This window comes from Megascapheus bottae, chromosome 28 (assembly GCF_031878675.1).
Source record: "Megascapheus bottae isolate mThoBot1 chromosome 28, mThoBot2.hap1, whole genome shotgun sequence".
Taxonomy (NCBI): domain Eukaryota; kingdom Metazoa; phylum Chordata; class Mammalia; order Rodentia; family Geomyidae; genus Megascapheus; species Megascapheus bottae.
Genome location: NC_143536.1, coordinates 8,588,368 through 8,604,422, shown reverse-complemented (window position 1 = coordinate 8,604,422; position 16,055 = coordinate 8,588,368). Strand labels below are relative to the sequence as shown.

General features: G+C 47.7%; 1 protein-coding gene across 1 annotated transcript; it reads right to left on the bottom strand.

Annotated features, from left to right (window-relative positions):
- Positions 1-648: 648 nt before the first annotated feature.
- Unc119b (unc-119 lipid binding chaperone B) lies at positions 649-13,764 on the bottom strand. The gene is made up of 5 exons (XM_090320278.1): positions 13,493-13,764; positions 9,678-9,791; positions 5,764-5,872; positions 5,462-5,634; positions 649-3,892 (listed from the first exon to the last, which is right to left on the bottom strand). The coding sequence occupies exons 1-5, from the start codon at positions 13,737-13,739 to the stop codon at positions 3,780-3,782; spliced, it is 756 nt and encodes a 251-aa protein (XP_090176404.1). The 5' UTR covers positions 13,740-13,764; the 3' UTR covers positions 649-3,779.
- Between the last annotated feature and the right edge of the window lie 2,291 nt (positions 13,765-16,055).

The window sequence follows — 16,055 nt, the reverse complement described above, 5'->3', positions numbered from 1 at the left end:
CACCACTTCCAATTTTCTGGTGGTTAATTGGAAATAAAGAGTCTCCAAGACTTGTCTGTCCAGGTTGGGTTTGAACCTTGATCCTCAGATTTCAGCCTCCTTTATAGCTAGGATTACAGGCGTAAGCCACTAGCACCTGACTCCAAAAGACTCTTATCTCCAATTAATTACTAGAAAAAAACTCAGGAGGCTGAGATCTGAGGATCAAGGTTCAAAGCCAGCACAGGCACTAAAGACTCTGAGACTCTTATCTCCAATTAACCACTAGAAAACTGGAAGTGGTGCTGTGGGTCAAGGGGTAGAGGCCCAGAATCCAAGCCCCATGACCAGCACACACACACACACACACACACACACACACACACACTCACAGTAGTGTCTCAAAGTGGGTAAGCACTAGCCTCGAGTGAAAGAGCTCAGGGACAGCGCCCAGGAACTGAGTTCAAGCCCCATGACTGACCCTCTTCCCCCCCAAGAATTAAATGTAAAACACAATACTGCTCCCAAATTACCCTAGAAACCAGCTTAGCTCACTCAACAGAAAGGCCATGTAATAGCCAAATGTAGAGAAACTGGGGCACACCCTCCCCAACCCCCTATACTCCAGAAATTTGAGGGGCCCAATCAAGAGACAAGACAGGATACACATATTGTGTGAAAATCATTTATTACTGTCTCTTGTGACAAAATAACATTTTATACAAATAGAGTCACCTAGCTTCCTTTGGACACAGAGACAACACAAACTGGAATATGAATCCTGGGAGAGTGGAAGATCAGGTCACTGGTGCTTCTGATATTTATGAAAAATAGATTTACAGAGAAAAATAGACTTTCACAATCTCAATGACTTTACATGATCCTCTGTAAAACAAGGGTGGCTCGGCCTGCACCAGATGGCCCAGGGCGAGGGAATGTGTGTAACAGGATGGCTGGCGAGGTTCCCAGAGCAGGTGCAGCAGCACCCACCATCCTGGGAACACTCAGCCAAACCTCACTGATGTCATGGTGACAATGGTCACCAGAAGAAAGTGATTTTCTGGAGGAAAAAAAAAAAAAAAAAAGCACTGCAGGAGCCTCCCAAGACAACGAGCGCACTCAGGCCTCATCCAGCTTACACCCTGGACACAGTGTTCTTAGATCCAGTTCAGAGGCAGGTTCCAGTCATGTTCAGCCCAGGACATTTGCAAATCAGTCCCCAGGCACTGGAAGTTAGATGCCCAAGTCTAAGGAATCTTAGGAAGTATATTCCCTGAAGAATGCTTTCTCTAATGACAGCTCTGAGTTAACACAGGATGACAAATGACTTAAGCTCCAAGCTCTGTGTAGTCATTATTTCCTACGCTTACAGTTTAAAACACAGAATGAAACCAGGATCATCTTTGGAGAAGCTGGAAGGGCAGTGGAGCCCAGAGGCTATACAGGAGAGAAGACCCTCTCTAGATTTCAAGGCAAAGGGGAAGGGAGGGAGGCGGGCTGCCGGCTGCTGGAATGTGCCTCCTCCAGAAGGACATCTCTGCTACTGGTCTGCCCAGCAGCCTGCGTGGGTTTTCCCTCCTGTCATAGGACCCACAAGATAACTGCTACCAACAGTCATCTTGACAACATGGCCTCCTGACTTAACTACTGATTGTTCAGTTACTTTCTGAGACAATAGCACTTAATTTAGGCACAAAAGCCTGGATTTCAAACTCATCCCAGCCAACACCCAATGGTAAAACTGCTTCTCAAGATTTCCCAAGCAGCTGAACACAGGACATCAGAGTCCAGACAAAGACCTCTGGGCCTTGGGCAGCAGAGGATAGCACATTCCCATGATGCCAGGCATGGTGGCCTTGAAACGGTCTCAGTGACAATGAAGGCAAGCTCACAGGGGAGGAATGAGCCCAGCACCACTCACACCCATGTGCCCACCTCCTCCATCCTACAAGGGCTCTTCCTAGCAACAGTCAGCACTGTGAGTAAGCAGTCCACTCGTGTACACCACACACCCTGCCCTGGGGCAGCTTCAAGACACACTCTCCTGAGAACAGCTTGAGGCAGCTCCAGAAAGCATATTCTTGGTAGTATTGTGTATCAGATCGCAGGAATTCCCAACTCAGCTTCTGCCACAGAGAAGAGAGCATGCAAAGGAAGAACACAAATCCCACTGGAGCAGCCACAGGAAAGAGCAAGAACTGATGTCTGTCTGCAGGCAAGGAGGAACAACGGCACTGCGGCTTGCCCAGCTGTAGACGAGCAGAGCCACACTTAAGGCACCTGGGTTAGAGCTGACTCCAGTTCTAAGGTTCACCAGTTTGCTGGTAAGGAGCTATGGGATGCTTACCTCTTCTCTCCCTCCCTCAGTGAGCAAAGCTGCCAGCACGTGGCACCTCTGATCTTCTGGCCACACACTGGACACTAAGCCCTAGAAGAATGCAGAGGGGCTTCATGACTAAGTGTCTGCCTAGCCTCCCTGGGCCCACATAGCTTTCCTTCCAAGTGTGTTGGGGCCCATCCCTGGTACTGAGCTGCCTCACCGCTCCCTTCCTGCTGACACTCTATAATTAGAGCCTTGGTCACAGGGAGGGTCACGACATCGGGGTTCAGCACTTAAAGCCATCACATGGATAATCTAGGGAGCGGAGAAGGGGAAAATCTGTCCAACGAGCATCTAAGGACATAAGCAGCCCACAGGAAATACAGGAAGCTGTTCGGAGAACACATCACTCCGATAGGCTGCTGCAGCCTCTCCAAACACCTGGAACAACTTCCCACAGCATGAAGGATCAGAATATGCATTACTAGTAGATCTGACCTGCCAGATGTTGTAGGCAAATCCCCATCCAGAGCCAATGCTCCAGGCTGATCTGTACCAAACATTACATCTCCCTTTACAACGGATGGTCTACAACTATACGTTTCAAACAATGTGAGCCAGATTAACCCAAGAAGGCAATTAACACTATTAAAAATTCTACATACACGTCACACGTGCTGGGGCACCGTGACATCTTGTAAGAAATCCCCCAAAGCAGCCTAAAAACATAAAAAATCCAAAATATAAGAGGCCTGCTCTGGTGTCAAGAGACAGAAGGTTCCATGATCAAGACAGACGCATTCTACTTCAGGGGATGTTCTAAAATTGAGAGCCCTGAGAAGCAGAGCAGAGCAAGCTCATTATGTCCTCTGGAATGAGAACAAAAAGGCACTGCCAGGCTAAAGCCTCAGCCTGGCTGAGGACTCTGGGAGTCACACAGATAGGCAGCCTCTACACAAAACAGGCCTTTCGGTATGGCAGCATCTCCTATCCCTGGCGCCTCAGCTCTTGCACCACCTTCTCCCCAGCCGCTTTCAAGTTTCTTCCAGTTGGTCTTGGTCTAAGACTATATGCAGGCTGAGGGCAAGCCCCAAGGATGGCCACACCTGAAGCAAGTGGAGGAAGTACACAGAAGAGGGGCCAGGCAGTTATGTCTGAAGACAGCCTGTCAGGATAACCAGCAGACAACTAGAACTACATGGAAACAAAACCTTTCTCTTCTTACCTAGATTCCAGGAGCCTTCTCCTAATCCTTTACTATAATAGCTCTGTGATCTAAGGGGCAGGAGGAAAAGGGAAGAGAAATCCTGGGGAAGAAACAGTGCTACTTGGCACTTTCTTGGAGCACAGAAAACTGTCACCCTGGCTATAGCTTCCTGGACCAGACTCCAATGGGTGTTGACAAACAGCTGCAATTCCCTTCTTGTGCTAGGACTACCTGGCCACAGTAAAGTGCGACCGCTGTCTACTGCCTCAGCAGTTACTGGCCTCCATTATAGGCATAATCGGCCTTGTTGTGCATAATCAGCTTGTTGTCAACAAAGTAGAAGCTGTCAGAACGGGTCTCATAAGGATTTTCGATCATCAGACGAACTGCAAGTCAAGGGAAGAAAATAAAAATAAGAAGCAAGTTAAGTGTGTGTTCCAGCAATGTAGGAAAAACAATATTCCCTCCAAATTTCATCAAATCAACACTTCCAGAACTTGTGACGATGCCCTGCCAGAGTAATGAGGTCAGAATGAAGCGAACCGATTCTCCAGATCCAAGGAGACCAAAGAATCCTGAAAGTGACTTCCACCTTGCCTTTAAAGTCCTTGAGGGTGTAGTCACCTCCTCAGTTATTCTTCCAGTCAGTGTCCTGGGAAATGAACTTTCCCTCTTGCCATCACAAAGTGCGTTACAAATAACCCAAGCAAGTCCTGGCTTCGGATTTGCTTCTCACCTCTAAACATTCAGTGCAAACCCAAAGCTGTGCCTTACTGTGCCCACTTCCTAAGGGCATCTTAGACACCAAGGGGACTCTAAACATGAAAGTGTGGGAAAAGGCAAGAAGCCCTGGGTGCTTGTGTCAGAGGGCTGACTGCCTTGGGATCTAATTTTGGCTCCATTTGGCCAGATCTTCTTCACCACACTGGAGCAAAAGAACTAGCAATCACTATTTGATCAGTTAACTGCTCAGGCCATCTTGATTCCTCAGGAAAATGCTCTTAGGCTTACCACTGATCTCAAAAAGGAATGCTGATTTTTCAAGTTCCTTCAACCCATCCTGGCCAAACTACTTGGTTTATGTTCGTATTATTAACTTCCAAACTCTTTTAGCTTATTTAGCTTCATGGGTAAACTTTTTCTTACAACTACCTACACTGTAGCCCAGGCCAACTGGGAGGAGAGGCTCCAGCTAGAAGCAGATTCTTCCCACCCCTGGCAGTGCACACCTCACCTGAGAGCAGTATTGTCACACTGGTTTTGGAGCATGCCAACTTTAGGGACTTGGGATTCAGAGAAACTGGACAATGGATGTGGAGCCTTCCCCACATCACAACCAACCGCCACTCTTCGCATCCGCATCCGTGTTCTGAAGCACTCTTCACAAATGACTAGCAAAGGTTGCGAAGAGCTAGCTACACTCATGTCCTGGGAACTAATGATGCCTTCTTTCTCTCTCAGTCCACACCTTCCCCTGCCTAGCTACACAGTAGTCTCTTCCCTCTGGAGCTCTCCTAGTTCTGCCCGCATGAACCATGCAACTCCTCCTAAGCCTCCTGCTCCCAAACCTGCAAGAGCCCCTTCGTTCCTGCCTCATCTGTTCTAATGGGTTGTCTCACGACATTGTGCCCAGCAGGGAATGAGACTTAGTCTTCAGGCCTTCAACTCTACTGCATCTAAAGTTTGTTTATGACTCTGTGGAAAAAGTGAAGGCCGATGACCAGGCTATAAAAAAACCTAACAGTGGAGAGGAGGGGTGATTTATCTGGCTGAAGCCCAGGACTTCTTGAATTCTCTCAGGCACTCCCTTTCCTTTGTTCCCTCCCCCCATGTAGCGGAGATAGCTGGGAACAGAGCTGTCACTACTGCCCCCTTTAAAGTCAGGCACTGACCAGGTGGGTTTTGAAGTTTGTTCCTTCTAGCTTCAGAAACTACAATGTATAGGGGATACGTACTGACATCCTCAGACAGCTGTGGAAATTCATAGATATGTTCACAAGTGTTCCTACTGCTGGGGATACAGAACCCGAAGTCAAAGTCAAAGTTTTTCAGTAAGCGTTCCCGGAAATAGTGCCGCTCAATCATTCGGAAATTTGACACAGGCTTGTCTCCCACTGTGAACTCCACCCTGCAAAATAAATATCTGTGAGCTCGATTCTGCCCCCCTTTTCCTCTACAGCCAACTGCAAACCCAACGGAGCCCATTCTTCCCCGTGGCCAAGTAGAATTCTCTCTTCCAGGAAATAATGCTACTCACGTGGCACCAACTGTCCGGAGGCGGAGAAACGCTGGTGTGAACTGATAGCGGACGAAACGTCCTGCACTGATGTCCACCTCTGCACCCTCGTCCTCGTCCTCCTCCTGGTCTGAAAGAGGACACGGAACCTGGAGCACGCCATCTGGGCACCACCAGTTCACAAAGCACGATGAGAGCATAGCCCTTATTTACTGTGCACGTGCATTATGCCAGGCTCTGTGCCAGTGCTTCACAGACTCCTCACTGTGGCCCATTTCAAAGATGAGGGAAGTCAAGTTCACAGAGGTTAAGTAACATGCAGAGACTTGAGTATGGGATCATCTGACTGGAAGCCTGCTCCTAAGCATAAGCCACCATTGTATACCACTGCGTACCATTTAGGTGGTTGGGAGTATGCTACAGAAGCCTCAGGCTACAGCGGGGTAGCTAGCCTCGACATGGTCTGTATCTTTTAGTCCAGGTCTGCTGTTGATAATCTGGAAGCACCAGCCACTAAGCAAAAATTCCTTCAACTAGTATACAACTAATCGTGTAACTTCAGCTGAAGACAATGATGGACAAGCCTTGAAGCTGTGCTCCTGTGGACTGGTGTCTACTCCAGACTATTCCAGGCCCAGTCTTCTGGCCACCTGGGAAAGGGTAAAACAGATGTGAACCAACGTGCAGGTTCACAAGCTATATGTTGGGCTTTGGTCTAGTTTTTATTAAACTCAAAGGATGAAAGATGTGGAAAATAACTTGGAGAACTGTGGTGATGAAAATGGGAGTTACTGTCTCCAGTGTCCAGGACAGGCCTTTCTCCAGGATGAAGCTAAATATGCGTGCCTTTAGTATCCAACACCTCCGCCTGTGACATCCCTGACTGACGGAAGTTCATACTCACAGGCTGAGAGCCTTGGCTCCACCAATATGATACAAATTCACCAGAACAAGTACTTCAGGAAGGCAGTAATTCCATGTCAGGATATGAGTGAATCAAGATCCTTAACTGTGAAGGCTGGGGAGGCTAAAACCCCAGAAACTTTACAGTATCTGTAGCTGACCTGAGATGACAGTTTTGCACCGCAACGTCTAATCCAAATCCACACACCTTTAGCAGACTTGGGGGCCTTGAACTGCCCTAAGTATTGGGATGGTACCTTAGAATTGAGACCACCAGACCCAGAAAGCTAAATGGCCCTGACCTAACCACCCCAATACAAGGATAAGTATCCAAGCCAGGCAGCAGTAGCTTGTCCTGTAATCCTACTCAGAAGGCTAAGATCTGAAGATCGAAGCTCAAAGCCAGCCTGGACAGGAAAGTCTGTGGGACTCTATTTCCCTATTAACTGACAAAAAGCCAAAAGTGGAGCCATGGTTCAAGTGGCAGAGCAAAAAAGCTCAAAGATAGTACCCTGGTTCAAGCCCCAAGTCTGGCACAAATACATAAATACACTATTCATAAGTTTAAGCTTTCTGGTGCTTTGTTCAGTATTAGACATGTCAGCACAGATACAGGGTAGGGGGAGGTCCAGGGATCTAGTCTTATCTTTGGAACTGACCTAAACTGAGACTTGCTCTGGGAAGTTTTTAATTTTGCCCCTTTCCAGTCCTGGGGGCTGAACGTACAGCTCCACTCAAGTGGGGTATCTGTCACTTAGCCTCATACTTCCAGTTCAGAAAAGTCGTTTGTCTTCTCTAGGGTATTAATACCTACATTACAAAATATGCAGGATAACTGAGTAGAAATCAAATGAGAAAAACTTTACTGGAAAAAAAAAAGATCTTACAATTATAGACCATCATGGTTGATAAGGAGAACATCCCGTGCTGCTAATAACTAACTGAAGAGGGCGCTAGATTTCCGGTAATGTGGCACAAAGACTTGTGTGGTCTGACCAGAAGTGAATCACACTGGAACTGCATCACAAGCACAGGAAGTGGCTACTCCAGGCTAATTTAAAGAACCCTGTCTAGTTTATGGTTCTGTTCTTCCAAAAACTGTTGGGGATGTACAGGATATGGAAGACATGGAGGTGGAAGGGATGGTGGCAGAGTATGGCAGGTGGTATGGCAGGTGGTTAAGTGTTATGTCTCATGATGAAGCTCTGAACTAGCCAAACAGCCAAGTAGACATATGGTAGACAAGCATGTTAGTGGTAGAGTGCTCGCCTAGCATGCAGGAAGCCCTGGGTTCGATTCCTCGGTACCACATACACAGAAAAAGCTGGAAGCGGTGCTGTGGCTCAAGTGGCATGGTGCTAGTCTTGAAAAAAAAGTGTCCAAGGACAGTGCTCAATCCCTGAGTTCAAGCCCCAGGACTGGCCAAAAAACAAAACAAAACAAAACACAGAAACAAGAGCAGCAGCGGGAAGTCACGGAGCTAAAAGACAAGGCTATAGAGGAGAGCTTCCTGCTCACAAGTGATATGAAAAAAAAAATCTTGCCAGGCATGGTGGCTCACGTCTGTAATCCTAGCTACTCAGGAGGCTGAGATCTGAGGGTCAGGATTCAAAGCCAGCCCGGACACTAAAGAAACTGAGACTCTCATCTCCAAATAATCTCTAGAAAACTGGAAGTGGGGCTATGGCTCAAGGGGTAGGACTGTAGCCTTGAGCTGAAGAGCTCAGGGACAACGCCCAGGACCAGAGTTCAAGCCCCATGACTGACCCAAAAAAAAAAAAATCCTTGCAAGCCAAGCAGGTGGCTCACACCTGAAATCCTAGCTACTCAGGGAGCTGAGACATGAGGATTTAAGTTTGAAGCTAGCCTGGGTAGTTAAGTCCACAAGGCACTTATCTTGAATTAACTACCCAAACAGCCAGAAATGAGCAGTGGATGAGCAGTGATTCAGTGGTAGAGCACTAGCCTTCAACACAAATGCTCAGACAGCACCCAGGCCCCTGAGTTCAAGCCCAGGACTGGCACACACACAAAATAATCTGGTATATCCCTTGTGCCTAAGATGGTGATCTTTGATTCTTGCCCTATTGAAACATTTGGATTCCCTGCCATAATATCTCTGACCACCTAAGGCTAGGAGAAGATGTTATCTGAAATCTTTAGGAAAACACACAACAACAACAACAAGGTGCTCATGTACCTCCTTAGCTACTCAGGAGACTGAGACCTGAGGATCACAGTTCAAAGCCAGCCCAGGCTGAAAAATCTGAGAGACTCTTGTCTCCAATTAACCACCAAAAGAACAGACAGAAATGGAGCTGTGGCTCAAGTGTCTTGAATACCAGCCTTAAGCAAAAAGGCTCAGTGAGAACACAAGGTCCTGAGTTAAAGCCCTACCACCAGCACACAAAACAACCCACGCCAAACATGGAAGGATACATTTGTACTTTCAGTGTTTCAGAAGGCTGAGGCAGGAGGAACATGACCTTGAGGCCAATCTAGTAAGACTTTGTCTAAAAAGATAAAATAAAATGTTGCGTACACATACACACCACTCCTCCAAACCAGACCTAATGGGTAACCCAAAGTACTGCTGAGAGATGAGCAAGACGGATGCAAAGGCTCACTATCCCCTTCCAGAGGCTTCAAGACTTAATGAATAGTCCTCACTATAGCTTAATTTCAATAATTCCTTTCCTGATGGAGGAAACAGTGTAGCGTCACAGGAGAGTATCACTTGGAATTTGTGGATCTTGGCTTCTTCTCTGTAAAATGGAGGTAACTCCTCAGAGGGTTGAAGATCACACAGGTGATATGCAAGGAAGATGCACAGTGACCAGCACAGAGTAGACATTCACAAATATCAGTCTCTTGACAGAGCTCCCAACTAGCTCACCTGCAGGCCAAGTTACAGAGGTCACAGAAGTGGGACACAGTGAAATACAAGAAACAAGACGAAATGGCAACTAAATACTTGACTTTCCAATACTTCACTCACACTGTCAAGTGAGCCCTTTAACATTGAGACCTACCTGAAACGCAAGGCTTGGCAATCTCAAAAAGCACTGTCCCTGTCTCCAAATCTCGAATTTTGAAGCGAGTAAAATCAATACTATAGACGTTATCTTCCGGTTTACACAAGTAATCTGAAAACAGGAGAGAAAATCATTAATATGTCTCAAAATTATCATGTACTTAATTCTCAAGTGTTTTTTGTTTGTTTTGTTTCAGTTTTTGGTGCCAGTCCTGGGGGCTTGGGCTCAGGGCCTGGGCACAGTACTTAAGCTTTCTTGCTCAAGATTAGTGCTCTACTTCCACCTTTTTTGATGTTTTAAAGTAGAGCACCTGGGCTTTTCCGCCCAAGCTGGCTTTGAGCCATGATCCTGAGATCTCAGCCTCCTGAGTAGCTAGGATTACAGGCATGAGCCACCTAAGATTTATTTATTTATTCCCCGGTCCTGGGCTTGAGCTCAGGGCCTAAGCACTGTCGTTAAGATTTTTTTCAAGGCTAGAGCTCTACCACTTGAGCCACAACACCATCTCCAGCTTTTTCTATGTATATGTAGTACCGAGGAACTGAACCCGTGTCTTCGTGCATGCTAGGCAAGCACTCTACCACTAGGCCAAACTCCCGGCCTTAAGATTTATTTTTTAAAGAAACCTTTTTTTTTTTTGCCATTCCTGGGGCTTGAACTTAGGGTCAGGGCACTGTCCTTGGACAAATTTTGCTCAAGGCTAGTGCTCTACCACTTGAGCCACAGCTCCATTTCTTGCTTTTTCTGAGTATGTGGTACTGAGGAATCGAACTCAGGGCTTCATGCATGCTAGGCAAGCGCTCTACTACTGGGCCTCGCTCCCAGCCCAAGAAACCCATCTTAAAACAAATATACTATCCAAGTGCTGGTAGCTCATATCTGTTTTCCTAGTTACTCAAGAGGCTGATATCTGAGGACTGAAGTTCAAAGCCAGCCCAGGCAGTAAGGTCCATGAGACTTATCTCCAACTAACCACCAGAAAACTGAAAGTAAAGCTGTAGCTCAAAGTGGTAGAGCACTAGCCTTGAGCACAGAAGTTCAGGGATAGCACAGAGGCTCCAAGTTCAAGCCCCAGCACTGGCATGCATGCATATGCATACACACACACACACACACACACACACACACACACACACACACACACCATTCTAAAAGGTAATACAATGCTTGTTTGCTGACTATTTGAAAAAACATGAGAAATAATTTAGGCTTTGTGGCCACATGATCTCTATCATACTAACTCTCACTGCTGCCCAAAGCCTGCGTGGACAAAAAGCAAATGACTAGAACCATAGCCAATATAATAACTATGGACATTGAACTATGAATTTTACACAATAAGCACCTGTCAAGAGATTTTAAATTTTATTTTCAACCACTAAAAAATGTGAAAACCATTCTTGGTTTGTAAGTTACATAAAATCACACAATGAGTCATACATGCAGGCAACAAGGTCAAAGAACCACCTAGGACAACTTGAGTAATTAATTCATTGCTCTATAAAATGACAACATTCTTGTGACTTTTTTGGGGCTAGTCTGGGGCTTGAACTTAGGGCTTGGGCTTTGTCCCTGAGCCTCTCTGTGCTCAAAATGAGTGCTCTACCACTTGAGCCACATTGACACTTCCAGCCTTTTGTTTATGTGGTACTGAGGAATCGAACCCAGGCTTCATGCATATTAGGCAAGCACTCTACCACTAAGCCACATTTCCAGTCTCCTTTTGACTTTTTTTTTTTGGAGGGGGGGGGAGCTGGTCCTGGGGCTTGAACTCAGGGCCTGGGCACTGTCCTTGAGCTTTCTAAAGTCTAGCACTCTACCACTTGAGCCACCGCACCACTTTCAGCTTTTGTGTGTGTGTCTGTGTGTGTGTGTGTGTGTGTGTGTGTGTGTGTGTATTACCAAGGAATTGAACCCAGGGATTCATATGTGCTAGTCCAGCACTCTACCTCTAGGCCACACTCCAGGCTCCTTTTGACTTTTATCCTAGGTTGTTTGCTTGTGTTAATGGTTTCATGTTTGTTTTTTTGTTGTTGTTGGTTGTGGGACTTGAACTCTGGGCCTGGGTGTTGTCCCTGAGCTCTTCAGCTCAAGGCGATAGAGCCTATCCCCTAAGCCACAGCGTGCCACATCGCGCGCGTGTGTTGGAGATAAGAGTATCATGGACTTTAGTGCCCGGGCTGGCTTTGAACCACGATCCTCTGATGTCAGCCTCCTCTGAGTAGCTAGGATTACCATGCCTGGCTAACAGTTTCATGCCCAGTAAAATGGCAAACTTGAAAGCTGCTGACTATTCTGGAACTGCACAACAGGCTGACCCTGGTTCTGCAACTGGGGAGGGCACTCAGTAACTTGCAGAAGGAAATGGGATGTCAAGAAAACTAACAAAATTCAGATTGCCAATCTCTGACCAAGGGTTTGGGGTAATAGCACCATCCCCAAGCTCCCAAATGAGACCCAAGAGCCCTCTGCTAATGGCCAGGCATTGCAAGTACTTAACTCATTTTGGAATCAGGAACAAGAAGAACAAGTATGAGATCAGAGGTCAAGTGCTGGCCATTCTTTGCTTTCAAAATCTAAATGAAGCCCAAGTGTCCCTGGCTCACATGTTATCTTAGGTTGAGATTTGAGGCATGGGTAAAAACATCCATGAGACCCTTGTTCTCAAATTAACCACCAAAAAGGCAGAAATGGAGCTGTGGATCAAGTGGTAGGGTGCTAGCCTTGAGCAAAAAAGCTCAGAGACAGTGTCCAGGCCCTGAGCTCAAGCCTCAGGACGAGCACCAAAACAAACCAACCAACCTAGAAGTCCAAGTGTAGATCAAGTGGTAGAGTGCCAGCCTTGAACAAAAAAGCTCAAGGGACACACATACACACATGCACACACTCACACGCTTGAATGAATGAAAACAAGCTGCAGAAGCTGCTTTTGGCTGAAATAGATGTACTTGAATGAAACTGAAGACTCCCTAAAGACACAAAGGGCTGTCTCAACCTACAGGGTGATTAGTGATGGAAAATAAGGTTATCAGTATATCCCAAATAAACTATTTTAGAAGTTGGGGATTCAATTTGGCACAGGCTAAACCAAGACCCACATTCCCCAAACTCCAGCCACCTGACATACACCTGAGCAGCCCTGAGCTGAGAAAAGCGATTCAGCAGACACCCTGGCATCCTTCTCGCAGCGTTAGAAGTCTACAGGGTAGGAGGGGTGGGCAGGACAAGCCAAGCCTACGCAGGTGACTGCGAGCTCCTGGGGGAAAACAGCAAGAGAATGGGTGTCAAATCAGGGCTTGGCTTGGGAGGGAACAGAAAGAAGTCAAGAGGGAGTGAATAAGAGATTTCTTCCAATGCCTCCTTCTATCAAGGAAGAGTTAGAATGTTTGCCTTTTACACAAGAATTACATTTCTGAATTCGCTAGAAAAGACTGTCGAGAGTCAGATTCCCATGTTCTGTGAGGTTCTGAAACTTCACCCAGAAGCGTCTTTTAGTTCGGCAGTGTTACAACGGGATCCAAGTGCTTCCGAGAAAGGCGAGCCCAGCTCGCACACAAAGGCGCAGCGCCGGGGACCCAAAGGCGGAAGGGGCCCGGGCGGGCGGGGAGGGGCCAGGAGGCCGGGGAGGGGCGGAGACGGCCGGTCAGGGAAGCCGAGGGCGCCCGCGGCGGAGGGCCGGGCCGGGCCGGGGTGGGGTGCGGCGGGGTGGGGGGGCCCCGGCGGGCGGGAAGGCCCCGGCCCCCGCGGAGGCCGGGCGGCGGGCTCGCGGCCCCCGGGGCGCGCGGGGGACGGCGCGGCCGCCTGGCACTCACTCTCGGTGACCCGGCCGAGGCGCAGGACGTGCTCGGGCCGGATGGCGTCCAGCGCCAACAGCTCTTGCTCCGTGACCGCGGCCCCGCTGCTGTTGTCGGCCGCGGGATGGGGCGCCGGCCGTCGCGACTTAAGCCGGTTCAGGACGCCGCCTCCGCCTGTCTTCTTTTTATCCTCCTTGCCAGTCACCAATCCTCCGGGCCCGGTCGCCGATCCCGCGGCCGCAGTCTTCGGGTTCGAACCGTTCATCGCTCCGCCGCCAAGATGGCCGCCGCCTCCACAGCGCCGTAACTATGGAGAGCGGGGGCGGGGCCTGTCGGGGGCGGGGCCTGTCGGGGGCGGGGCCTGCGGAGGGCGGTGCGCCGGCTTGCCCCACCCTCCGCCCTGCCAGGTGTGGGAGTGGGCAGACCGGTGGGGGGATCTGGACCTAAACTTTCTTCAGGCCTTCTCTGCTAAACCAGCGATATTACCTCAGCTATTTAAACCCAGGCCTCTGGAGAAAATGTTCAAATTGAAACCGTGTTTCATATGCAAAGATAGCCTCAAGCTTTGCAATGAGATGGCAACCCCTAAACCGAGGCCAAGACATTGGCTTGGACCATGGAAAACGAAACGCTGAGAGCAGCACTCAGGCTTTGTTTACTTTTGCATTTCCGGCAAAATAATACACCTAAAAGAGGTCAAGTGCCCCTAAGTAACTGGCTGAAGAAAGCCTGAATTGTGTGTGTGTTCCCTCCGTGGAGAAGGCAAGATTTCGAGGTTCACCTCTTACCGTGTGACCATTTCTTTTCCTTTTTTTTGTCGGTCGTGGGGTTTGAACTTGGAACCTGGGCGCTGGCCCTGAGCTCTTCAGCTCAAGATGCTCTACCACTTGAGCCACAGGGCCATTTTCTGGTTTTCCAGGTTAATTGGAGATGAGTCTCACGGACTTTCCGTGCCCAGGCTGGATTTGAACCAAGATCCTCAGATCTCAGCCTTCTGAGTAGCTAGGATTACAGGCCCCCACCCCACCCCGGAGCCGGGCCATGTGACCATTTCTTGACCAATGGGGAAAGTAGGGACTAAAAGGTAAACAGCTGAGTGCTTTTCAGAGATGCAGCTAAGTAAGCACCCTCAGGCGAGCCAGGTTGGGGTGTTCAGGGAGAGGTTCTGCAGAACTGGCAGCTGCACTGGTCGCTGGAAGTTACGTATGATTTCACCAAGGGAAGGACTGGTAGTGGTAGGGAAAGGCTGAGGTCTATGCCCGGGCAGCTCCTCTCCCTGAGACTGTGGGTACTCTCCTGTGTGGGAGGCCTGGGCTTGCCTAATGGAAGTGTCTGGTTCTGACGTCATCTCTCAACCAGAGTGAATTCCAGCCCTCAGCTGACAGCCTTAATACTAGCTTTGGCCACGCTTTGCATCTGATACAAGAAGCATGGGGAGGGGTTGCCAGAGCTCATTTGATTTCTCAAACCTAACCCTTCTCCTAAGGCACCTAGCTAGAGAGAATATGTCACCAAATTCCTAGCTTCCTGAGGTTAGTATCCAGTGGAACAGAACCATTTCAGGATATTTTTTAAAAATGTGTAAAAAGAAAACCTGGGGTGAGGGAAGAAGAAAAAAGAACCAAGTATTTCCTTTGCCAGCCATGGCTTTTTTTACATTACTGTGGAAAAATGTTTCATGCCATTTTGACAATGACTTTTAAACAACTCAATTGAGTGGTCACTAAACCATTTCTGGAACTTTTAGTATGCTACTTGAGATTGTTGAAAATGTGACTTAGCATGCAGTCACTTCCACAACTCCCTCATGAGCCTTTGCTCTCAGAGCACCAGACAGAAATTGCTTGGATCCTGGCTTTTTGTCTCCTAAGGATCATGACAAATGCATTCACTGCTTTTATTTCACATCTGAGGATTTAGCCTGTATGTATACACAAAGATGCATACTGTAGCACTATAGGTAACACTCACAGATTAGTATAAGTTGTTCAGCTGTTTTAAAGAATGTGATTGATCTATGCATACTAGTATGGAAAGATGTGTGTGTGTGTGTGTGTGTGTGTACCTACGTGTACCTTTTTTTAAGTGCTTGTACCAGGGCTTGAACACAGTCTAGGTATTACCCTTAGCTTCTTCTGTCAAGACTAGTACTCTTCTCACTTGAGCCAGAGCGCCACTTCTGCTTGTTTTTTGTTGTTGTTCCTGCTTGTTTGTTTTCTCTTTTTTGTTGTTGTTGTTGTTTGTTTTTTGTAGTGGTGGTTAATTAAAGAGTCTTACAGATTTTCCTGCCTGGGCTGTCTTTGAACCCCAGTAGCTTAAGACTACAGGTGTGAGGCACAGGTACCTGGGTTCAAAGCTATATTAAGCAGGAAGAAAAGAAAAAATTCTAGCTGAGAAATAAAAGTATATGAATACATAGAGATGTATTTTTTTTTTTTTTTTTTTTTTTGCTTATCTATGCCAGTCCTGAGCTTGAACTCTGGGCCTGGGCTCGGTCATGGAGCTGCTTTGTGCTCCAAGCCAGAACTGTACCCTTGAACCATAGCACCCTCCTGGCTTTTTCTTACCATAGATAAGAGTC